Source organism: Triticum urartu, chromosome 7A, assembly GCF_056163025.1.
Source record: "Triticum urartu cultivar PI428250 chromosome 7A, HENAU_Tu73, whole genome shotgun sequence".
In the NCBI taxonomy this organism is placed as follows: Eukaryota; Viridiplantae; Streptophyta; class Magnoliopsida; order Poales; family Poaceae; genus Triticum; species Triticum urartu.
The window spans coordinates 254,602,911-254,628,817 of record NC_141879.1 but is presented as its reverse complement, the minus strand read 5'-3'; the positions used below and the strand labels follow the sequence as shown (position 1 = coordinate 254,628,817).

Genomic DNA, 25,907 nt, shown 5'->3' with positions numbered 1-25,907 from the left:
CTGACATAAAACCGTAATGAATTAGGAGAAACAATATATACAAAAAAGTTTCGCATTTCTTCAAGATTTCCAACGCCATATCATTTGCTGCATTTGGACGTACGGTTAAAAAATTAGCTCAAAAATACGAACTCGATGGAAGTTGTACCATTTTCTAAATTACTTTTAAACTGTTCAAAATTAGAAAAAACTTTTAACATGAAAAAGTAGCGCATTTTCATAAGCTTTCCAACGTTATATTATTTGCCTCAATTGGATTATCCGTTTAGAAATGGCATCGAAAAAACGAACTCGGCTGTTCGGTTTGCGAAATTCTACGATTTTCCGAATTACTCTTTAACCGTAGGGAATTAGAGAAAACTTTCAACATATGGACGGAGCGGTTTTGCCGCAGCTTTCCAACGCCATATTATTTGCCTCATTCCGATAAACGGTTTAAAAATGCGATCGAAAATACGATTCACGTTTTTTATACGAAGGAAAAACGGTTTTCAAAACTGCTCTTAAACCGCTTACATTTTGCCAAAAATTTAACTTGGGTCATGATACTGATGTCCATAGCTTTCCAACGGTATATCGCAAGCCCCATTTGAACACCTTTTAGCTGAAGTTCAACCTAGTACTCGGGGAAGGTCAGGTGCGTTACTCGGGAAGTTCATGTTATGATCAGAATATTATTCTGACCCCGTGATCAGAATAGTGTTTATATATATATAGGGAGGGTGGGTCTATTCTAATAACACCCTTAAGACCTTATTATGATAACACCCCGTCGTTATTCTGATAACACCCTAACCACAACCCACCCACCCGCCCGCCAGGCCACGACACTCCCCATCTCCTCGTGCCCACCCACCCGCCTTCGTCTCTCTCCCTCACCCACGACCGCACCACCTCTCTTCCCCCACGAACGCACCACCTCTCTCCCCGCGGCCTTCCTCTCCTCGTCGGCGAACCACCCCTCCCCCATCCACCTCCCAGCACAAGCCACCACGGGATCAAGGCCATGACGGCACCCCGCGACGTCGAGCCGCCGAATCCAGGCCGCGTTGCGCCCCCCTTTCCCCACCCCCTGGCGACTCCCAGCCGCCGGATCCAGGCGACGCCGGTCCTCCCGCGACGCCCTGCCGTTGATCCAGGTCGCGCCAGCCCTCATGCGCCGCCCTGCCGCCGGATTCAGGCCGTGTCGCGCCCCCCTTCCCCCACCCCTTGGCGATTCCCCACCGCCGGATCCAGGCGACGCCGGTCCTCCCGCGACTCCCAGCCGCTGATCCAGGCCGCGCCGGCCCTCCCGTGCCATCCTGCCACCGGATCCAGGCTGCGCCGGTCCTTCCGTGACGCCCCGCCGCCGGATCCAGGTCGGGCGGCCCCCTGCACCGCCCTACCGTCCCGCCGGAGTACCCACCGACCCGGCGAACGCAGTCCCCCCGCCTCAATCTCTACCCCTCCCCTCACTGGCGAGCCCCCCCTGCCCCAGCCACCTGCCACCACTTGCGGTAACAATTATGCAGTTCGGTGGGGGTGTCGTGCGGTTCGGTGGGTCATGCCGTGCAGTATGGTGTGGCTGCAGCTCTTGGGCGCGCGTGTAGTGCACTTTCGTCGGTGTGCAGTTCGCCAGTGAAATGAGTGCAACTCGGCCGAGCGGCATCAGCTGCGCGGGCATGCGCCTCGGCCAGTTACTTCGTGAAGTTTGTTTGATGCTTTTTTCCATGTTTTCTACCTATTCGGATTTGACTGCTCTGCTCTATGTCTCGCCGTTCAATTTCTTGTCGAGCGCCCCCTCCTCCTACACCCTCATCAATACAGGATCTCCGACAAGTTGCTCGCTTCCTGCGTGTGCACCGTCGCTGCAGTTTGGCAACGAGCCTCCAGAAGCAGCTCTCTCCTCAACTCGTTGCGGTTCCCGGGCGGCGGGAGAGAAGTGCGCAGCACTAGGGTGGCCGGCGTCATTTCTTTTTTTTTAAATCATTTCATCTTGTTGTATGTTCCAGTCTCGCCATGTTATGTCGCTCACTTGAGGTATCCTACTATTCGCATTGGCAGCGCATGTAGTTCTTTTAAAAAGAATGTAGAGATAAAAAATGCTGGTAAAAACATTGTACAAATTCATTTTGCTCATCCCTTGGACCCGTTACACTCCCCTGCAGTTCACTATACAACAAAAATGAAAAAAAAACTAAACCTATTGCATCTCGCTTTCTAAACTCATGCTCTCGAATGGTGCAGCTCGCTTTGTAATATTTTTATAAAAGAACAGTGTACAATGATGCAGTCCGGCTGGTACCGCCAAGTGGTTCAGTGTGATATCTTCTAAATTCGGTTTCATTGTTTTGTTGGAGTTTTATTATTGTTAAATAAATCCAGTTTAGTTCTCCCGTGTCTACATATCCGTCCCTGTAGTCCACTCACCACGTCTTTGCAGTACATACTCATTGATAAAAATAGTAGTTTTAGAAAATGAAAGAGTAACAAAGAATCGATGCAGCCCCCTCTGATGACATTGCAGTGCGGTTGCCCTCGCCTCTGCGGTTCATTTACGCCTCGAGATGAATCGTATTCCACTTCTTCGTGTGGGAAATATTACGTCTCACAAAAAAAGAAATCATGAAGTTCGCTTGACCATCTGATGCAGTGCGGTTTTCAGTCTCAAGAAGTGCAGTCGGCTGTATGATGTTGTTCATCTCGTAAGTGCAAAAAAATTGTTACGAGAGCGAAGAAAAGTAATGTGGTTCACTTCTTGATAGTGATGTGGTTCATTTACACCCGATGTGAATTGCACTCTACTTTCTCATCCTTGAAAAAATTACGTTTGAATAAAAGAAACCATGCAGTTCTCTTACCCGTCTGATGCAGTGTGGATTTTCGTCCGATGCAATGCGGTTTTCAGTCGGATGAAGTACCCACGTCGATTTGGGTGTTGCGAAAAACAGAGTGTCCGCATTTCAGTAAATTTAAAACTGCTCCTAAACCGTAAGGAATTAGAGAGAGTGTTCTACATGAAAAAGTTGCGTCTCATCGATATCTTTCCAACAGCTTATCATTTGAATCGTTTCGACAACCGGTTTGTAAAAATTTCGCAAAAAACGATCGCTGCCTCTCGTCGTCCGCTGCACGCTTTTCAAAATCAACTTAAAACTATAAGGAATATCAAAACCATTTCTACATATGAAAGTTGCGCCTTGTCCATAGCTTTCCAACGACGTATTACACGCCTCGTTTCGACAAACGGTTCAAAAACTAGAGCGAAAACAGTACCGAAAATTGCAAAAAATTTAAAAAACAGAATTCCGTGATTTAGTAAATTTGAAACTGCTATTAAACCGTAACGAACTAGAGAAAACAATAGTTATGAAAAAGATGTGCCTCGACGATATCTATCCAACGGTGTATTATTTGCCTCATTCCGATGAGCGGTTTAGAAAAAAAAAGCGAAAAAACGCTCGCTGTCACTCTTTGTGGGCCGCACCGTTTTTGAAACTGCTCTTAAACCGCGGGGAATCTCGAAAATTGTTCAACATGGGGAAGTTGTGCCTAATCCGTAGCTTCCCAACGGTATATTACATGCCTCGTTCCGATAAACAGTTAAAAAATTAGAGCAAAAATAGTACCAAAAAAACATTACGCGCAGTTTTTTCCGACGCGAAGTTCACTAGTCTCTGTAGTGCAGTGCTCTTGCTAAAGAAAGTGCAGTGCCCTCGCGTTGAGCATGCAGTGCGGAAGTGTTATCAGAATAACTATTCTGATAATATTATCAGAATAGACGGGCTATATATATAGTGTTACTATTCATCACCTAGGGTGCAGAATAAGTTATTCTTCACCCGAGGTAATCTTATGATCATTTCATAATTAAATTACGTTTGGAATTCAAATAGTTACATTCCTATTGATTCACTACGTAAAATTTGACATAAAAAAAAAAATATAGGCCATAAGACAAGAAAATTTACAGTTTATGTGTATTTTACATTATGTTTTTATGTTTGTAATTTTACTTAACCTAAAATATTTTTTACAACGATTATATATTTTCTTACGGTCTCTTTTTACGTCGGAAATAAGATAAAACTTACGGAACATAAAATTACGAGGCATTGATGTAAAATAGAGGGGGGTGAAGAATAACTATTCCTCACCCAGGGTGATGAATAGCATGACCCTATATATATATACATATATATATATATGTGTATATATATATCAGCATGTATATATTCATCAGTTAATGGAGTTTGTCACTTTTATTACGTCCATGCAATCTAGACGCTAATAGGTAAAGATAGGTCCTAATCCCACCCGAGTATGTGTAGATTAGGTTCGTTTTCCCATGCTCTGCTCCGGATCCGACGCAAAATTTTGGCAGCACCTCCCCGCTGTTCTCCTGATACACGTCTCGGCAATAAGCAAAGAGGATGTGTACCCGAAGAACAACAGGGAGGCACTGACGAAATTCTGCATCGGATCCGGAGCAGAGCATATGGGAAAACGAACCCAATCTACACATACTCGGGTTGTCCATGGATAACGTTGGACAATTCGAAAGAATCACAGTTATAAATATGCAAATGCATGCATATTTATAGATATAACCCTTTCGAACGGGAGACACATAGTGGTCACACATACTGATGATTGAAGACACCTATAGCTAGCAAGTTTTATTGGCACGAAGACCAGAACAGAGAAAATCAAGGGGGCAAGAGATGTCATTTGTGCTAACCCACGAACGCAGGGGCAGAGCTCATCGAACACTAGACCCTCGCAGCAATGAAAAAACTGCACATTTAAATCGAAAGATGAGTTTCATAACAATATTGTTTTTTCCGTCAACCTAACTAAATATTTACAACGGGACGAGCGGGTTAGGGGTTCCTCGGCGTCGATAGAACCCTAAATAGCAACTACCATCGGTGCAAGATAAATGAGGCGCTCGGCGTTGAACACTAGATCCACATCCCACAAGTGACACCGGTGGCCGGCGTCCCGCAACAATAGTTCTAGTGGCCAATGACGATCGAACACCTTGGCAAATTTGTCTGGCAGCCTCTACGATGAGGATTAAAGCCAAGTTTTGAAATTTCAAACAACCAAACCGACTTGAGTCAGTTTGGGTGTTTCAAGTTTCAACACTTAGCTTTCACTCGTCATCTCTGAGGCTGCCAGACAAATTCGCAATGGTGTTCGACCTCCATCGATGCTGAGAACTGTTGCCGCGGGACGCATGACCCCTGTGTCACTTGTGGGACGTGGATGTAGTATTTGACACCGACGGTCACACGTATCTTGCACTAACGATACTTGCTATTTAGGGTACCATCGACACCGAGGAACCCCCTAACCCGCTCGTCCCCGGGTAAACTAAATTAGCATGCATTCAATAAGCAAAACTACATCACCTCTTGCGTCCGTACATCGTCGAATATTATCACTAATACATCTTGAATAGTATCATACATATAGCATCGCTAATACAGCTAGAACCATAGCGAACGACGGGTATCGGCCCGGTCGGTGGACACCCAAAGAGAAGGAACCATCACAGGATCATAGCTCCAATGAGATCCCTGAAGAACCTGCCAGGTATTGTCCAACCTGCCCTCCAACGCAACCATGTAGCGACGGACGTGCTTGTCCTCCTTGCTGACACGGTGACGTACCACCTCCGCGGTGTCCGAAAGCCTCGGCACCGTCACAGGCCCATGCGACCGCCACCAAACAAGGTTCGGGTCAACGACGGGATGATCCTCACTAACCTGCGCCCCCCGTAAGGTAGAACCTCCAGGTACTAGCCCGGCGGAGTCCAGACTCGTACATGGCCTCTCTGATTAAGCAGGCCTCCTCCGCCGAGTCAACGACGAGGATGCGGGATAGGCATCGTCGACGTCGAAGCGGGAATAAATGCTTGAACTAAAAAAATAACAACAAATTTCACATGTTCAAAATAAACCAGAAACTTAACCTAAAGTAAACTAAACTAAACTAACTAAACTAAACTAACTAAAGTAAACTAACTAAAGTAAACTAGAAACTTGACCTAAACTAAACCTAAAGTAAACTAACTAAACTAAACAAAACCTAAAATAAATTATACTAAACCTAATTAAAGTAAATCTAAAAAACAGAAGAAAAAAAAAGAAAATGTCTCACCTTGGAGCGGCCGGGGCGGCGAGGCGCCGCGACGGGGCGGGCCGGCGCGGAGGGGCGGGGCGGCCGGGGCGGGGCCGGCGTGGCCTATCGAGGCGGCCGGGGCAGGGCGGAGCAGCGCCGCGGGGCGGGGTGGGGCCGCTGGGGCGGCAACGCGGCCGGGGCGGGGCAGCGGCGAGGGGGCGGCCGGGGTGGGGCGGCTGTCGGTGTCAAAACCAGCGGATCTCGGGTAGGGGGTCTCGAACTGTGTGTCTAAGGCGGATGGTAACAGGAGGCGGGGGACACAATGTTTACCCAGGTTCGGGCCCTCGCGATGGAGGTAATACCCTACTTCCTGCTTGATTGATCTCGATGAGATGAGTATTACAAGAGTTGATCTACCACGAGATCGGAGAGGCTAAACCCTAGAAGCTAGCTTATGGTATGATTGTTGTTGTCCTACGAACTAAAACCCTTCGGTTTATATAGACACCGGAGGGGCTAGGGTTACACAGAGTCGGTTACAAGGGAGGAGATCTACATATCCGAATCGCCAAGCTTGCCTTCCACGCAAAGGAGAGTCCCATCCGGACACGGGACGAAGTCTTCAATCTTGTATCTTCATAGTCCAACAGTCCGGCCAAAGTATATAGTCCGGCTGTCTGAGGACCCCCTAATCCGGGACTCCCTCAGCAGCGGCACGGGGTTGGGATGAGGGGAGAGGGAGAGAGAGAGGGGCAGGGCGCGAGGGAGTTTTGATACATATAGGGCTAGGCTCTTGGTCGTCCGCTAGCTGACGGCAAAGAGCCTAGCTAACGGACGTTAGAACGGCCATTTTCTTTGCCGTCTCCTAGCGGACGGCAAAGTTTCTGTGCTATCAGCTAACGGGCGGCAAAGAAAGTTGGCGTTGGCTTCCCCTCACTATCGGCCCACCCTGCCTCTTTTCCGTTTGCTAGCGGACGGCAAAGATGGAGCTGATGGCAAACACTTTCTTTGCCTTCAGCTGCTTCTTTGCCGTCAGGTTTTTTCAAGCTGATGGCAAAGATCCTCTTTGCCATCAGCTAGCTGACGGCAAAGAAACGGCTGACGGCAAAATTCCTGATTCCAGTAGTGGACACATACCCATAGGATTTTTATATGTTGTTCTATAAGCCCAAAGTGCATCATCTAGTTTCTTAGACCAATTCTTCCTGGACCTATTGACAGTCTTTTGCAAAATTAATTATATTTCTCTATTGCTAAGTTCAACTTGACCACTAGACTGAGGGTGATATGGTGATGCAATTCTATGGTTAACATCATACTTGGCAAGCATTTTACGGAAAGCACCATGAATAAAGTGTGAACCACCATCAGTCATTAAATATCTAGGGACTCCAAACCTTGGGAAAATAACTTCCTTAAGCATTTTAATAGAGGTGTTGTGATCAACACTACTGGTTGGAATAACTTATGCCCATTTAGTAACATAATCAACAGCAACCAAAATATGTGTATACCCATTAGAGGAAGGAAAAGGTCTCATGTAATCAAATCCCAAACATCAAATGGTTCAACAGCAAGTGAATAATTCATAGGCATTTCTTGACGCTTACCGATATTACCTATTCTTTAACATTCATCACAAGATAAGACGAACTTATGGGCGGCCTTGAAAAGAGTAGGCCAATAAAATCCAGACTACAATACCTTATGAGCAGTTCTATCTCCAGCATGATGCCCTCCATAAGCTTCGGAGTGACATTTCCGTAGGATCTGTCCCTATTCATGCTCAGGTACACAATGTCTAATAATACCATCTACTCCTTGTTTATAAAGATGTGGGTAATCCCAAAAGTAATGTATTAAATCACAGAAGAATTTTTTTCTTTTGTTGGTATGTAAAGCTAGGTGGTAAATATTTAGCAACAATGTAATTAGCATAGTCAGCATACCAAGGAGTACTATGAGAAACATTTATTGCAGCTAACTGCTCATCAGGAAAACTATCATCAATAGGTAGTGGGTCATCAAGCACATTTTCAAGCCTAGATAAATTATCAGCTACTGGGTTCTCAGCTTCTTTTCTAGCAATGATATACAAATCAAATTCTTTTAGCAAGAGAAACCATCAAATAAGTCTAGATTTAGTATCTTTTTTTCAATAAGATATTTAATAGCGGCATGATCTATGTGAACAGTTACTTTGGAATCAACAATTTAAGGTCTAAATTTATCACAAGCAAACGCCACTGCTAAGAATTCTTTTTCAGTGGTAGCATAGTTTCTTTGAGCACTGTCTAGAGTTTTACTAGCATAATGAATAACATTCAGTTTCTTATCAACTCTTTGTCCTAGAACAGCACCAACAGCATAATCACTAGCATCACACGTAATTTCAAAAGGCAAGTTCCAATCAAGTGGTTGAACAATAAGTGCAGATATTAAGGCTTTCTTGAGTGTTTCAAAGGCTTCTAAACAATCATCATCAAAAACAAAGGGAATACCCTTTTGCAAGAGACTAGTGAGAGGCCTAGTAATTTTAGAGAAGTCTTTGATAAATCTCCTATAAAAACCAGCATGACCTAGGAAACTATGAATACCTTTTATATCTTTAGGATATGGCATTTTCTCAATTGCATCAACCTTAGCTTGGTCCACTTTAATACTTCTTTCAGAAATTTTATGACCCAAGACAATGCTTTCATTAACCATAAAGTGGCACTTCTACCAATTCAAGACAAGATTTGTTTGTTCACACCTCTGCAAAACTCGATCAATATTGCTTAAACAATCATCAAAAGACTTCCCATAAATAGAAAAGTCATCCATGAAAACCTAATAATCTTTTCACAAAAGTCAGAGAATATAGCAGTCATACATCTTTGAAAGGTAGCAGGTGCATTACATAAATCAAAAGGCATACGTCTATAAGCATAGGTTCCAAAAGGACAAGTAAAAATGGCCTTTTCTTGATCAAGTTGAGAAACAGGTATTTGTGAAAATCCAAAATATCCATCAAGGAAGCAAAAGTGTGTGTGCTTAGATAGTCTTTCAAGTATTTGATCAATAAAAGGCAAAGGGTAATGATCTTTTCTAGTTGCTTTCTTTATTTTTTAAAAATCTATTACCATTCTATAGTCTGTAACAATTCTTTGTGGAATAAGTTCATTCTTATCATTAGGAACAACAGTTATACCTCCTTTCTTAGGAACACAATGAAATGACTTACCCATCTACTATCAGCTATAGGATAGATTATACCTGCTTCCATAAGTTTTAATATTTCCGTTCTTACCACTTTTTTCATCTTTGGATTTAACCGATGTTGGTGATCAACAACAGGTTTAGCATCAGGTTCCATATTAATTTTGTGCTGACATAAAGTGAGACTAATGCCCTTCAAATCATCAAGAGTATATCCAATAGCAGCTTGATGCTTCCTTAAAACTTTCAATAATCTTTCTTCTTCATGTTCTGAAAGGTTGGCACTAATAATAACAGGATATTCTACTTTTGTATTGGGGTTAGGAAAGATGCTAGATTTTTCAACACTCACCATCTGCCCCGAGGCGGCACAATAAGAGTCCAAGACTGATTTCAAGGCCTCCGCATTTCATGGTATTGGCTCGCATAAGAATCAAAGAATCATCAGCAAAGAGGATATTCAAAATCGATGGGGCATCTCTGCTAATCTTTACTCCAGACATATTTGCATTCTCCTCCACATGAGCTAAGAGAGCAGTCAGCCCCTCTATACATAACAAGAATAAGTAGGGAATAGAGGATCTCCTTGCCTCAAATCTCTAGTTGTTTGCGGACTTAAAAAAAGAGCGAACATTTGATGGATAAGATTTGATAGCCCGCTCCCATATCTGTGCACAGACCGATATTGAATTCAATTTAGGGGCGGATAGTGATTCCGATTTGGGGATGGCGTTGTAGATTCCCTTACCCAAAACTGATTCACGCACGATCGTTTAACCCGGTGTTTTTTTTAATCATCAAAATAACCAAACTACAGTGGAGTACGAACGGAGAAAAAGCAATAGTCGCGACATATTGGATTCTGACAAAATCTACAACATGTAAGGCCTCCTTTGGTTCATAGAATAGGAGTATTATAGAAATAAGAGCATCTTCAGCCGTTGGCCCCCCAGGGGGCGCGTAAAAGCGCCGCCTGGGGACGAACTAGCGCTAAAATCGACTTGGGGCTTACGGGTTCCTAGCCGCCGGACCCAGGGTCGCCCCCAAAAGGGTTTTTTTAAAGGAATTCAGCTAAAGTTCGGAAAACGGGACAAATATTCGGCTAAAATTCGGCGAACATGACATTACTTAGGCGACCTCATAGATTTTTACATAGCAAAGTGAAGTACTTTTAAAAAAAGGCCACAGCTACAACTATGGGCCGAAGAACGCGCTGAGCACGGCGAAGTCGCCGACGTCGCTGCCATCATCGTCGTCGTCCTTGTCGTCCTTCTCCTCCTTCACGCGGCCGCCCTTGCTGGACCCCTACCCGGCGTCACCCTGGCGGACCGGTGGCGGCGGCGCATCGTCGTCGAGGACGACGACGCCTCCCTCGTCGCGGTCGCGTTGCCGAGCGGCGAACTGCTCGTAGGCGCGACACTGGCGCTCCAGCTCCGTCTGTGCCCAGTCTTCGCGCGCCCACTTCAAGGCCACCGCGTCGTCAAGCTCCTCCTTCACGCCGCCGGCGAGCCCCGGCTCCGTCTTCGGCTTGACGCAGCGGGGAGGAGCCGAGGAGGAGGCGCGCACGCCGCCCTCGTTGATGACGATGCCGGCGCTGCGGGTGCATCGGCCGAGCGGCGTCTCCGCTGCGGGCTCGACCTTGACGCCGAACACCGCCGGCGAGCCGGAGGAGTGGGAAGAGGAGTGGGAGGAGGAGCGGCAGGAGGATGACGAGGAGGAGCCGAACCTCCTGGGCATCCATTGCCCCGCGCTCCGGCGGGGGACCGGGGCGGCGGCCGCGGCAGGGTATGTCAGCAGCGGGTCGTTGCTGCCCTCGAGGTGCCGGAGAACCTCGTGGAGCGTGCAGCCAAGGGCGCCTCACCACAGGCGGCGCCCCTCGCTGTTCTTGGTGCCCCCACCACCGGCGCCCCGTTGGTGGAGGCCAGCCGCTGCGCCTGCCGGTGCTGGAAGTACGCCGCCCACGCCTCGTGGTTGTCGGCGGCGTACTGCGGGAGGGCGCACTGCTCCTTCGTCAGCGACGCCCGCATGCGGTCGACCTCATCGGCGAAGTAGTCGGCGCGCGCGTTGACGTCGGGCAGCGGGGGAATGGGACGCCACTAGCGCTGAGCCTCCACCCGCCCGGCCCTGCGCGCATGTCAGGAGGCACCGGGATGTTGGCCTCGAAGAGCAAATACGCCTCCCACCCGTGTAGCGAGCGGCGGCCGAAGCCGTTGGCCGCTACCGCATCGTAGGGGAATCGCTCGCCCATCGTCGCGGCTGGGCTTGGGTGAGAGAGGGGAGGATCGTCGGCGGCGGCTGTGCACGGGAAGAGAGAGGCAGAGCACGTCGGGGTGTGGCCAGAGGTGAGGGGGAGGCGTTGATTTTATAGCCGCCCGGCGCCGTGTGTACGCGTGGCGGGAGGGAGGGCGTCGCCGCGCCGCCCATGAGGAAGCGCCGCCCATGAGGAATCAATGGAAGGTTGACTGGCGGCAGCCTTGGCATTGATTCCCCGTAGGAAACCGAGGCGTTATGAAGACGACGAGGCGAGTGTCGCTGACTCGGCAGGCCCACGGTTAGTTCGTGCCAAAATCGCTCGCCCAGCGCCCCCTAGCAGGCCGGGTTCGGCCTGGGTCTGTCGGTGCCAATTTCGGCCCAAACCGGCGAAAAACAGGTTCCTGGAGGCGCGACTGGGCCGATTTTTGAGCGCCGGCGCAAAAAAATCACCTGGAGGGGGAGGGAGGGGGCGAGGCTGGAGATGCTCTAAGAAACTTGTAGAAAATGAAAGGGGAGGGAGGGGGCGTGTTGGGGACGAGGCTGGAGATGCTCTAAGAAACTTGTAGAAAATGAGATTTCATGTATCTCAAATCCTATGAATAGAAATAGAAAAAGAGAAATCCTTTGGTTCATATCATAGGAATTTTTCCATCAAGTCTTAAATATTTGAAATATGAAGGGTAGGGAGAATTTCTCCGTAGAAATAGGAATTCATTCCTACAAACCAAAGGATTCCAAAGGAATTTTTTCTATAATATTCATCCAAACCAATGGAGGTCTGAGACGTCGTGAACACATCCTTGGTGAACTGGTTGAAATATTCAGGCCACTAGGCATGTTCAACGGTAGAGTACTCCACTCAAACATCTGCGTATGAACTCTCTCCAACTGATGAAATCATTTGCTCGCATTTTGGCATTTCTTCCGCTAAAGATTCGTCGTTTAATTGCTGTACACATCACAGCAGATAAACATATGGATGCTGCTCATCCAAGAAGCTTGATCGAATAAAGTTGACCCCACCATCTAGGTAAACAGAAAGATTCCTGCCCAGCTAAATAATTGGTAACCACTCTTTTTCTCGTTCAAACCAAACTGACATCAATTCCAACCTAAAAGCAAATAGGGGGAAAGGAGAGCTCAATTGTATATGCTATAGATTAACCACGCTGTAGACAAGTTTACTGAACAAGGCAACCTTAAAAGCGTATTTAAAGAGCATTTTTATACCCCATAAAAGCCAATTGACGTATAATATGATAATCTAATAACAAGGCTAAATTTGAAACAACTGAATATGTAATTAAGTAGTGATGTCATTTGATGTATTCTGCTTTGAGCTAAATCACTACACCATAATTCTTCTTGACAGTAAAACAAAATTACTGCTCGTCGGAATGTACAGAAAAACGAAGTTGCGAATGGCTAAAAATAGATTCTGGCACATAAATAATTTTCAAATTATATCTACTAGTGTCATGATGAACACTTACTGTCGTACAATGGTTGGCAGGACAGAACAATCTTCATGGTCATATGCACCTATCAGTTGATGAAGGATAAAGAGCATCTCATGTAACTTAGTTGATCTTGTTGCACCCTGAATCGCTGCCTAAGCTTGTCAACATGTGGCATTAACCTTTAACTGGTCGTGAACTTCCAAAAAAATTGGTATTCCACAGCTCCTGGATTGAAGCGAATTTGCAAGAGTTCTTTACCCCGCACTTTCCATCATTGTCGCTCCTCCTAAAGTATTCAGCCTCGGAAGACAATATGAAGTTAAGGTATTGCTCACTCAGATATGATCTAAAGCACAGCAGCAAATGCTCAGTTTGCATAGCAGCAAAATAACAAAAGCAAACCCAGCAGTTCTGTAGTAATGCTCAAACAGGCTGTCAAAATTCTAATATAGCCATGACCTTAGCACTATATATCAGACCCAAATATAAGTCTGGAACAGCCTCTCTCTAGGTCATGACTTCAAACAGCAATACTAACTTGGAATTTCAACTTTTCTTATACGTTCCAAAAAATCCCCAGTTAATTTCCTCAATTCCGTCCGAAAGAGCCTTGAACTATCAAGAAGGGTGCTTTCAGTCGGTGACACTCTGGCAACAAGAACAAAATTTTCACCATTACCAACATCTATTTCGTGTAACTCAGAGAAAACCTGGTGAAGAACATCAATCAGCCCTTTGTAGAAGGATGCATCAGCAGCAGGAGGGATTACATTCAGTACCAGCACTCCATGATGATGTAGAATTCTGCGTGCAGCAAGAAGGATGCTTCTATGGGTCATCTCCAATGGCGGCGCACTGACACCACACATAGCATCAGGGGAGTCAAGATCCACCATAATTGCACTGAATTTCGAATCAGGCTCATCTCCATGTGCAAAATCCTGAACCATTTGAATAGCATCGCCAACACGTACATGAAGGAACTCATCCTCCACCAGTCCAAAATAGTTCCTTGCGACGTCTAGGACAACACAATCAGCCTCAACGCCCAGTACATCGAAGCCAAGTCCCACTCTGATGGACATTGGAAGAGCTCCACCACCAACGCCAGCGCAAAGGCACCTCGGCCTTGCACCTGACCGAGCATTCTCCTCCACCGATGAATCAATGAGTGCAAGGCCAGCAACCATGGCCTGGAGGTAAGGCTGGACTAATGGTCCACCCACCTCAGGCTGTAACGAACTAGCAGGCCCCTCCTCCAATGCCTCCAACAACGAAGAAGAAGCAGCGGCAGCAGCAGCAGACATTGGCCGGGCAAGGCGCACCTGGGTCTGTATAAGGCACGGCATGCGCTTGAAACGCAGCCTCCGGCGCAACTCGGCCGGGCCAGGAGCGCAGTCCACGGCCACATCCTCGACAAGCATCTCGCCGACGACAGGACCGGCGACAACCTGGACAGGAACAAGCCGAAGGAGGTCATCGTGGAAGGAGAGCAGCGGGACGTCAGGGATGGCACCGTTGCCAAACGCAGCCCTGGGGCAGAGGGCCAGGAGGAGCGGGAGGAGCCGCGCGCGAGCAGGATCCGGGTCCGGGCGAGCGGCGGCGCAGCGAACGACCCGAGGAGAGGGAGCGGGGATCTCTGGGCCGACGAGTATAAGACGAGAGATTGTGCACTGGGATCGGGAGGAGAGGAGGAGGTGGAGCTGCCCGGCGCGGGTGGAGAAGATCCAGTCGCAGTGCCGGCCGGCCGGGACGAGCATCGCCGCCGTCCGCGGGGAGGGCGGGGATGGCGCCGCGGGGGCAGGGGAGTCGATGACGGCCACCCGGAGGAGCTCCGCGTGGTCGTCGGCGTTGCCGTAAGGGTTGGAGGCATCGTGGAGGAGAGGGTTGGGGAAGGAGAAGGAGATGAAGCGGGAGGGCTCGATGTGCTGCAGCTGGCTCAGCTCCGCGCACACCGCCATTGAGCCGCGAGGGCTTTCCGGCGGCGCGAGGTGAGGGAGACGGCGAGACGTCGAGCGCTCGCAAATGGTGGGGATTTTCCTCTCTCAATGCTCGCGGGACCAACAGCAACAGCCAACAGAGGACGAGACGTCAAGACGGTAAGAAGTGAAGGCTATACCTACAAATAATGCCCTATAATTTTTTATAGATTCTCTCTAATGTTCTGATTTCATTCTTGTGTTGTTTTAATCTGAATTTTTCTTCTTGTGTTGTGTTGATATGATTTTTTCTTTTCGTGTGTTGTTTCGATGACCTGCTTAGTTTTTTTTTTTGAATCCAAGGCAAAAGATTTGCCTCATATATTAATTAAGAGAGGATCAAAGAGTTATAGAGTTAGAATAAACCCCATATTACAAAAGGATTACTCTCCCGGCATGATCAAACGCAACTTCTTGACCCCTGCGGTAGACCAAAGCGCCGCTTCGCATTTAGTGTTGGCTAGAATTACGAAGGGTGGAACACTTTTGTGACGGAAGACATGTGCATTTCGCAGGTTCTAGATGGTCCAAGAGGTAAGCAATACAAGAGACGTCATCGCCTTCCTGTTGGGAATGAAAGAGTCCGAGAGGCCAATTCGGATTTGGTGCCGGACGGAGGTGTCGATGCTTACGAACTGAAGCCATTCCTTGATCATGCCTCAAAGCCGAAATGGTGAACCAACATTTGAATTAAAGGTGGTCAATCATTTCTTGCTCACGTTGCACAAGGGACATAGTCCACAATTTGCCCACTGACAGTGTGTACCCACACAATCTCGTCCTCAATATCCTGCTGCAGATGGAAGTCGTGAATGGTAGACCAAAGTTGCAGAAATTGGAGGAAATGAGCTAGTCAGAAGGAGTTGGTCAATTTGATTTTAGATATCCAAGAACCGTCCTTCAGAGCCTCCCGGATTTTACAATTCTTTCTTGCAGAAGCATCATAAATTAGAGCAATGTCCCTGGGTTTAGGTCTTGCACCCATGGCGCGTCCAAGAAAGGTGTGCGGGCACCATTCCCAACATTGATGGTCGTGAAGTCGTAGAAGAGATCGTAATCCTTGCCATCACAGGGGTTTCCCAGACCGACCCACATTTTTGACGGCTCCTTCCACTCAAACCAAGGCCATCTTAGCCCGAGAGCCCTCGCGGATTTGTCCGTGTTGAGCACTCAAAGCTAACTCATACCCCATGTTCTTAGCTCTTGTATTGAATTAATCAAACATTACCAGAATTTTTTGGAGAAAAAACGCAGATCAATCACAGACCACAGAGTTCATGAACAAGGGGAGAATACGATTTCTTCATTTAGAATCTGTAGCAAGTTACAGTAGTTGACATCTGAGTATGTGGCAAACTGTTACATCAGGCAACAATGACATATACTACATGGCAGCAGAAAATATGGGTTGGCTATGTAGATTGCAAGGCCAACAGAACATGAGGACTACAAGACTACAACAGAGACAAAAAGTATGAATTGTTCCTTATATTCATGTTCGCTCGACCTCGGAATTTCGGAGCCTAAATTATCGTCAACTGCCATCCTCAGCATCTGTATTCATAAGACTGACCGAGAGGAGAAAAATGTCGGTCCCACAGCACCAGAAACTACATTGGTCATTCATACATGTGATCTCAGTTACCAAGGTTGACCCCCATCTGAGCTGCTGCAGGCCTGGTTGGGTAGAAAGCCGTCTCCGAAGTCACCAACCAATCTCATTTGCATTTCTTCCTGTGGAGAAAGAATCCTGATGCACCGTACGCAGTTCAGAAAATCCCTACACACACAATGCTTTGTTTATCAGAGTGGCTCAATAGCCAGACTAAAGAGAGTAAATGAATGGCCATTAAAATTGAAGCCAAACTGCAGCAGAATGTGTTAAATTGATTTTAGGGTTTCTTTGCTTTTTCTTTTACAGGTACATATTCAGTTGAAGTTATAAACTGTCACAGGCCTTTCATTGTACTCGACAAGCTAATTTAGCAACCAGTGAATGAACCGTTAGTTGATAGCTACCCATTCCCCAAGGTCATGTCCACACAAATTGCCTAAAGCCACCCATCAGCTTTATCTTTTAGTAGTTTTGCACATTTCCAGAAAGTCATGCTAGTAAGTTTCGTATGCAAAAATTAGAAACAAGCTCATAGAGTTTTACTTACTCCCATGGGTCATCACCAACTAGTAGAACATCCTTCTCATGATCTTCATATACTAGTTTCCAGCCAACTCTACTTTGGTCACCAAGCTGCCCCTCGATACCAAACATCCGCGCAATGTCATGCTTCAGTTCATCATACCCTGAATAACGGTTCATGTCGATAGATCTCCCTACAGCACCACGTTTGTGCACCTGCATATAGTACTTTGGTCAGGAATGATCTTACTGCAAGAGTGAGACAGTGCACTCGTATGTAAATATAAACAATGCTAGAAAGTAGAAACACAGAAAGAAATATGATAAGAGCCTAAGGATAAACTCTTCTAACGTTAACGACTTTGAACATTGACTTTTTGAGCACAGTAAAGTGAGCATATAAAATCTCAGGTTATCATTTTGCAAGAAAATTAGTCAGGGAAAATTCTATATAGGTAGGAAGATCTAGAGATAAATACTCCCTCCGTTCCAAAATAGATGACCCAACTTTATACTAACTTTAGTACAAAGTTGGGTCATCTATTTTGGAACAGAGGGAGTATGTAATTAGTTACATTCTACAAGGTGAAATAGTTCGTTTCTTATCTATAACGAAGTATTCTTGTGGTGTGCAAGAGCCTATGACTACGGGCGCCATGAGGCTGGAGTTGATAGCCAGGGGATTTATGACCAATTTGGGTGGCTATTGTGTAACAGACTATGTGACTTTTTTAATCTCTTGTTTCTCTATGTGGCTTGCCATTCATCTGTTGGCTTCCATTATCTCGGAAAAATCCTGATGTGAACTGTAAAATGACACACTGGAGCAAAAATAACAAACCTTGGTGTAAGTTCGCATGCGTTGATGTGCAGGAGCCGGTGCCCTGGAATTTCTATTTAAGAATGGGGGATCATTGATTGCAGAATCTATAGAATTGAATCTCATGTCAGCAACTCCAAGTGAATGTGAAATCATTGAAGATGATAACTCTTGTTGAGAATCCTTAGATGAAATGTAGTTAGAAATGCCATTTCCAGCCATCTCATCCATGAATTTATCATTTTCAATGCTATTTGCAAGCAAGGCATCTGCATTAAGTGGTAAGCCCAGTTGACCATCAATGTTCACCCCAAATAGAAGGTTATTTGTTGGATCTGAAATCTCAAACTCACTATCTGGAGCTGTGTCCCTCAACAGCTGATGCTGATCGAAGGATGAAGATGGAAAGTTTTGTTGCAATGATCCATCAGCCTGAGAAAGGCAAACCGAAGTAGCTGAGGAGGACGTATCCAAGTAATCCATGTGGGGGTTGGTTATGTAGTCTCGTTCAGTAGCTGGCCCTTGTTCAATCATCTTGGGAATCATTATTGTTGGCTTCACACTCTGGTAAGACTTCATTTCCTGTTCAATTGTAGGGCCCAAGACAACAGATGATTGAGATGTTTTTGCTGCAGTTGGTAAACTCTGGTTCTTGGAGCTACTTGGGATGGACTGCAAAAGAACATGATTAGTGGTAGTGGATGGTGATGTTGACGAAGACCGAACATTATCTGTCCTCACTGACTGCATTCGGCCAGCCACATTCAAAGAGCTAGCACCCATGGAGGTAACAATATCTGATTTTGCAACAGGAATGGTACCCCTAGGCGAATCTTCAATCGGTTGGTGAGACTGGGCCTTTTGCTGCGCTGCATACTGGATGGTGTTGCTGTTGTGAAAGCCAACAGTTTGGGTAGCTCCTTGCACACATTGCTGAGGATCTGACTGAGAATTTACCACTTGTTGCTGCAAATCAAAAAGCATTTTCTGCTGCTCCATGGTCAGATGTTGCTGTGAATGTAGAGCCTTTAATAATTGAAGTTTCATTTGATGATCAGATAGTTGTGTATTCATGTTCGCATCACTGGACACGTGAACAGGTTGTATCTTCATTTGTTGCTGCTCCTGTACTGAGTGCTGAACCTGCTGATGATGTTGAGGTTGTTGCTGCAAATGTGGTTGCTGTTGCTGCAGGACCTGGATTTGCTGAAGGCCTCCCTGAAAGACGGTATGACTCTGGACCAGAGGTTGCTGTTGCTGGAGTTGAGCCTGGAGAATAACTCGAGGTTGCTGGAACTGAGCTTGGGCAACATGTTCAGGCTGTGTGATGTTCAAGTTTGCCTGGCTGCCTTGCACTGATTGAGTAACTGTATGCTGCTTCTGGCCAGAATTGCAATTTTGATCTACCTTCTGTAGTACCATAATACTTCCCAGTTCGTTTGGTGTAGCTATAGCTTTCGCTAACTGTTCAGCCTGTTGGTTTTGCTGAGGTAGTAACGAGGTGTTGAACTGGATGTTATTTTGTTGCAGGAATTGGGGCTGAAAGCTGATTTGCCTTGATATATCAGCTGCGGACAAATTTTGCACATGTTTGCCAGCTAATGAGTTTAGCAACTCTGGTTGCATAACTGTGCCAGCTAGTGACAAGTTCTGCTGCATATTCATCCACTGAAGTGACTGAGCTAAGTTTAGACCAGGCACTATGCTGTTCTGAGTATTCATATCTTTCTTGCATATCTCCTCACCAAGCCATGGCATGGTTCTCTTAAAAAGATTATCCATTCCAGAGCTATCATCATCTGTGGATATAGTTTTTTTTATCAAAAAACCTGAGTTGCGCATCAAAGGACTTATTATCTAGTTATTTGCTAGAAGGATACATGGTCGGGAGTTTTCAGTGATACAATGAAGATACATGCATTATTCATGAAGAAAGCAGAACTGTAGTTCCGTGGTTACCTATCATCCCAGGTTCCCTCGCACGCTTTGCAGTGAATAATGGTGTGGGATAGATGAAGAAAGGAGCGATGACAGGCTCAATGTCCCAAAGGGAAACCCTGGTGCGTCTTTCACTTGGTGCTGCTTCATCCCATGCAACCTGCTCATACATACTACTAATCTCAGCAAAAATAAAGGGGATGTCTTGTCAGTTTGGCAGGTTTAATTTGTATGGATTAGACCAAACCTGAATATTGCGCCACTGAGAGTTTTTCCACCTTACAGGATCCAGATCACTTATGCCAGTTATTGTACCCATGTACCTGCATGCAGATATCACAACTTAATAGTAGTTTTTACAAAAAATTATTTTTTGTATAAAACTTCAAACACATAAAAACATGAGCATGCACACAGCAAACTGACAGTAAATAGAACAAACTCCAAGGATATTTTAAAAGTGATCTCAAAGTAAGAAGGACGACTACTCAATCTACAAATTAGGTAATTTGGAATCTATACCTTCTTGTTCCAGATTCTTCGGTTTCAAACATCATTCTAAACCGCATGCCAAGAGATAATTGGTTGCCATAAACTGCCTTCTGGTACTTGGCAAAAGGAATCACAAATTCTGAAGGACTAGCCCTGAAGAAACAAAAGGCAGTCCAATTGAAACTCTAGTATATCCTATTCACCTGTGAAAACTCACAAAGGATGGTATTTACCTTGGGTTATAGAATATTGTAAATTGGCTGTTATTTGCTGCTGCATGAGCTGCAGCAGCAAGAACTCCGATATGCATGCTATCACTAGACAAGACGGATGATGAGAGGTTAGTAGGTTGCCTATTTGCTCGCCTGATCCCCAAGAGGAGTTGCTGTTTTGCATCCCTACAATCACAAGGGAAGAATTTTAGTGGCACTGATTACCTTTACAGATAAGTTTATTTGTTACATCAATTCTTGAGCAGTACAAAATCAGCAAAAGCTGACTGTCCAACAAATAAATAGAGACCTCGGCATCAACATTTTACCTAATAAATAAGACTGAGTCCCCAGCAAGAAGTCTCTTTCCACTAATAAATAGGCTCCAGCCAGTAGTCAGAAGATGCCTTTTAGGCTGGCCTGGTGAAGAGGAAGAGAAGCAATCATAAAATTAGTGCATTATTCCTTTCAAAGGAAAACACTAAAATGGATCAAATCATGAAGGAAAAGAACTGTAGGCCAAAACAGATACATGGTATTAAAATATGGGCTTGGCTAACTTCCACCAGCTTTCATTCATGCGTCGTGAGGAACTAAAAAACATTTGACTTGCCTCTAAATATATGACGGAATGTCCAAATGGTATCATGTAAATCCCTGGCCTGGAGTTCCTGAGCAGGAGGTTGCAATGAGAAGTCCTACATGTAGTACAGCTTGAACAAATCAGAACAAACCAGAAAACACTCAACACATCTTTTTACATCAGAAGTAAACTATCCTTACAAGACGAGGGAAAATCCTCTCTGCAGCACGCCGTGGCACGGAGAATCCTCCATGAGTGCTCGTATCACTCGCGGTCAATGTTTTGCAGAAGAATTCTGTTTGTGGCTTGTTTTGTTTCAGGGCAAGCTCTGATGCCAGCAATATCTCCTTGTCACACTGTGTAACCTAGCAGTTACAATTCCCAAACCATTTTTAGGCAGGAACTATAAAACCATGGCAGTACAAGTACGTCATGTGATAAAACGATTTCACTGAACTTTAGGAAGTGACACTTACATTGCTAACTGGCTGGAGAGTCATCCGAGCATAAACTTCATCCGTGTCAGGATCAGACTGTCAAGTTTTGTCGAGAGAAGCATCACGCTAAAAGGTTAGATCATCCTCATAGAAGAGCACAGAATGCGAATCTGGTGTCCACTTAGTGGTGTCTGTTCAAAGTGATAGTGGTTACCTCCATAGTGACGCTGTGGAGGATGCATATCAGCTTTGATGGAAGATTTGGATAGCTTGGAATCTGCGCGTCTGCATCCTTTCGCATAGATGCTGCGACCTGAAATTGGGTATCAAGGAATAAGGACTTCTTTTTGCCCTGGAACTCCAGGCCACTTGCATACAACTTGCAAATTTGCAAGTGGTTTTGGTAATAATGTGATTTTAGTGGACTCTCAACTGAACTTGTACACAAAAAACAGGAACTACTCCTATGAAACTTCGCGCTAAATCAGAAGCATCCATCTCTAATTCTTTCATCATAGTTCTGGTCCAACATGACAGTGACACAGTGACAACCGGGGTATCATGTGAGTGCCCATCAGAGATAGCATTAGCACGGATATGATCAAGTATGAACCAAGCCCAAAAAAGGTTGCATGTCCACAGAGTTGAGTTAGAACAGGTTAAGACCAAAGCTCTAGGTAGAAATCCAGCTCCCAAATTTCTCATCTTATATCAGAAAAAAAAATCCAAGATTATCTGACACTACTGACGAAAAGAAAAGGTCACTGGAAAAAGAATTAGATTTCCGTCTCAATCAATTAAGAACTGAAACTAAAGCAGTTGTCTGTCTGCAAGACGAAGCCGAGAGGCTCAAGAACCATGAGTTGACTATGGTTGTCTTGTCTGCTGCCGGCCGCCGGACACGGAGACGAAGCGACCATGAGGCCGCCTCGTGCTCGCGGAAGCGCTGATGATTCCTCCCTCCCCGCGATAGCCGCCAGCACGAAGCGGCCAGAAAGGGACAAGAGCAAGACGCCCAAAAAAAGGGAGCGTTTTTTCCTCGTCCAGAGAGGGGGAGGAAAGCAACAGCTTTGATCAGCAAGAGTCATCGGAAGCGCCGTACCTGCTCGCTGTGTCCCTGCGGGAAGTAGACGACGAGGCTCCCCGGCGGCGGCAGCGCCACCAGCGGCCCCGCGCACGCGTACCACAGCTCCTGGTTCACCCTGCTCCCCCTCGCCCCCTCCCCGCCGCCGGCGCCAGAGCCCTCCGGCGCCGCCATCGTCCGCGCCGCGCACCGCCGCGGCCCGGTCAGTCACTGGTGCCCCCGCCTCCGCCGCCGCCGCCCGGGGGGCATCGGCGGGTCGCCGGCGAGGGTGGGAGGGAGGGAGGGAGGAGGAACGGAGCAGCTCCCGAGGCGAGGAGAAAATACTCGGGCGGAGCGACGGAAAGAGCAATATAATACTCCGCGAGAGCGCCGTGCTGTGGGCTGTGGCCAGTGGGCAGTGGCGGAGCGCGCTGGCCGCCGTACTGCTTGGCTTTGTTAAATTGCCTGCAGGCTTCGATGATTAGTTCATTGATTGGTTGGCCTCGCACGGGCGCGGGATAATTGTTTCTCCGGGAATCAGGCGTGCGTACAAGCTTTCGAGGGGGGCAGGGCACACGGCGCAGGAATCAGGGGGGAATGTGTGAAACGAAATGAAAATCTGCGGAGCAATAGAAAATTTTGCAGGGACGGAACCTAGGGAAAATGATTCGATTCTGCAGTCCGAAAGCCGCGTTAACTTTTTCCCAGAAATACAGAGGGCGTGCCGCGGCGATGCAAGTTTCCAATCGTACGGTGGACCTGACCTGGGTGACTCACTAAGGCCAATTCCAAACGGACGTCCGTTTTGTCAGCATTCTGTCTATTTCGATAGGGCAATGGGATCGTGTCCGGACTTGTCCTGTCCTGGGATGCAGTGGCCGTGTGCCCAGCGCGGACGTATCTTTTGGCCCCATCCTATCCGCCACGATAAAAAAATGCCCATATATTCATATTTCAATGTTCAAAACAAGTTTGCATGTCCAAATATTAATTGTCTGAAAATAAAAATAGTTTTACAACTCAATCAAAATAGTCTCTAATAAAATAGTTTTACAACCAAATCGAAATTACCTTGAATTAACATAATGAATCAATACACCTATTGTTTGCCAATGTGAGTCCACACGTGCTCAACCAAGTCATTTTGAAGATCCAAATGAGTGTGTCAATCACGCATTTCATGATGAAATTGGGCAAACTGTTTAAATGTGGCCGGTTCTTAGTGTAGGGGTTCAACACAAGCGATCATCACCTTCCAAAAACTTCTCTTCATCCCATGTCAGTGCAGGGTTTCGAACGATACTCCATCTGGATTGAAGCACACCAAAAGCACGTTCTACATCCTTTCTATCTCTTGCATTTGGGCAAATCTCTTTCTCTTCTCACCTTGAAGGTTCAAGATTCTCTTCACAAAAGTTGACCACTGAGGATATATACCATCAGCTAGGTAGTATCCCTTGTTGTACTGGTGGCCATTGATCTCAAAGTTGACAGGTGGGGAGTGGCCTTCTGCAAGCCTTGCGAAGACTGGAGAACGATGCAGCACGTTGATATCATTGTGAGAACTTGTCATGCCGAAGAAAGAATGTCATATCCAAAGATCCTGCGAAGCCATCGCTTCTAATATGACAGTGCACGCTTTAACATGCCCTTGTATTGGCCCCGCCAAGCAAATGGACAGTTCTTCCACTCCCAGTGCATACAATCTATGCTGCTAAGCATGTCTGGAAAGCCTATAGCTGCGTTGGTCGCAAACAATCTCTCTGTATCAGCAGCATTTGGTTGCCTCAAGTACTCAGGGCCAAACACTGCCACCACGGCCTTGCAGAACTTGTACAGTGACAGCAGACATGTGGACTCACTCATACACACATACTCATCCACTAGATCGTCTGGAATTCCATATGCAAGCATGCGGATGGCTGCGGTGCATTTCTGGTAAGAGGAGAATCCAAGCTTGCCAAGGGCATCCATCTTGCACTCGAAGTATGGGTCATTAGCAACCACTCCCTCTCGGATACGATTGAACACATGCCTTGCCATACGAAAACGGCGACGGGATTTATCCGGCTTGAAGAGCAGGGTGTTAGCAAAGTAATCGGCATAGAGCAGGGCGTGGCCTCTCTCCCTGTTGCAGCTCAGGTTGGGAGCACGGCCAGGGAGTGACCCCTTGTACTAGGGAAGCTGCCGTTCAATTTGGTCGTGAACGACCAGTGCAGCCACCACAAGATCTTCATCATCCGAGGACGAATCGTCCGATGAATAAATGAAGTCGTGGAAGAAAATTTCATCTCCACTGTCCATACCTTTGTGAGTAAAGTGTCAAACACCTTGCGATCGTGGTGGCAACGAGGCCGCGATGATCACCTCGATGCAACAGGGGTGGTTGGCGGCCGGCTACTGGCCGCTCTGGAGCACTTGGCCGCTCTGGAGCACTCGACGGAAGCTGTCGTGGCTGCCATGGTCCATAAACGTCGCCGACGGTCGTATCCCCTCTGGCACCGGCTATGACGGCAATGGCTAAATCTCCTCCAAGCGACGGCCAAAACTCCTACGAAAGCGAGGGCGTGGTGCCGGCCATGTCAAAACGTGGTTTGGTATGGACGGCCAGGGGGGTGAGCGGTGAGGAGGCGGCCGGAGAATAGTGGCAGCGCCGGCGCCGGGGTAGGGCGAGGGAGAGCGGGTGGAGGCGTTGGAAGCGAATGGACTGCTAGTGTCCTCGACAGGCGGGCCATGGGGGGACAAGGGCGTGCGTTGAGCCCGTCCGCGCGATGTCCGTTTCACCCCAAACTCGGCGCAAGTTTGGGCCTAGAATGGGTTGAAAACGGATGAAATACGAACATTTGTCTATTTGGGGCCATGCGTTGGGCCCCGCTATTCGTCCATTCTACCCCAATCGGACGCAACCAGATAGGATGGAGTCACGCGCTGGAGTTGGCCTAAGAGCATGTGGCACTCGATGTGGAGCTCGGGCCGTCGCTCCGGCGATAGCAACGACCCCGAGCGGCAGCGGTGTGTCAGAGCCGATGACGTGAGGAAGCAAGCCGCGAGTATGCCCTCCGCCGCGGGCAGCTCCACCGGGGGGTCAAGCTCATGTATGTCGCTCCTCATGCCGGTGAAAAGGGAGCCGGAGGAACTCCCGCCGCTCCGCGCGGTGAAAAGGGAGGCAGAGCCGATGCGGCCGTGTGGTGGCGTCAACGGGCCAGAGGATTTCCTCCCCCGGC

General features: G+C 46.9%; 3 protein-coding genes across 5 annotated transcripts; all 3 read right to left on the bottom strand.

The window, feature by feature from the left end:
- Positions 1–11,024: 11,024 nt before the first annotated feature.
- LOC125518481 (S-adenosyl-L-methionine-dependent methyltransferases superfamily protein) lies at positions 11,025–15,123 on the bottom strand. Of its 2 annotated transcripts, XR_015610040.1 has the most exons (2): positions 13,056–15,123; positions 11,025–12,674 (listed from the first exon to the last, which is right to left on the bottom strand). XR_015610040.1 is itself a non-coding variant. In XM_048683312.2 (1 exon), exon 1 carries the CDS (start codon positions 14,981–14,983, stop codon positions 13,556–13,558), a length of 1,428 nt encoding a protein of 475 aa, XP_048539269.1. In that variant the 5' UTR covers positions 14,984–15,123; the 3' UTR covers positions 12,861–13,555. The 2 variants fall into 2 exon arrangements, 1 of the variants encoding a protein (XP_048539269.1); XM_048683312.2 differs by lacking the exon at positions 11,025–12,674 and having other exon boundaries at positions 12,861–15,123.
- A 1,156-nt stretch (positions 15,124–16,279) lies between these two features.
- On the bottom strand, positions 16,280–23,258 carry LOC125518480 (auxin response factor 21). Of its 2 annotated transcripts, none has more exons than XM_048683311.2 (13): positions 22,723–23,258; positions 21,835–21,933; positions 21,660–21,716; positions 21,384–21,539; positions 21,214–21,298; positions 20,930–21,020; positions 20,622–20,786; positions 20,419–20,541; positions 20,144–20,219; positions 19,918–20,056; positions 17,980–19,757; positions 17,164–17,354; positions 16,280–16,781 (listed from the first exon to the last, which is right to left on the bottom strand). In XM_048683311.2, exons 1-13 carry the CDS (start codon positions 22,876–22,878, stop codon positions 16,643–16,645), a joined length of 3,255 nt encoding a protein of 1,084 aa, XP_048539268.2. In that variant the 5' UTR covers positions 22,879–23,258; the 3' UTR covers positions 16,280–16,642. The 2 variants fall into 2 exon arrangements, with proteins under 2 accessions (XP_048539268.2, XP_048539267.2); XM_048683310.2 differs by having other exon boundaries at positions 21,384–21,548; positions 22,723–23,256.
- A 761-nt stretch (positions 23,259–24,019) lies between these two features.
- Positions 24,020–24,657, bottom strand: LOC147959225 (uncharacterized). The gene is made up of 2 exons (XM_087532562.1): positions 24,387–24,657; positions 24,020–24,210 (listed from the first exon to the last, which is right to left on the bottom strand). The coding sequence occupies exons 1-2, from the start codon at positions 24,655–24,657 to the stop codon at positions 24,020–24,022; spliced, it is 462 nt and encodes a 153-aa protein (XP_087388688.1).
- Positions 24,658–25,907: the final 1,250 nt, after the last annotated feature.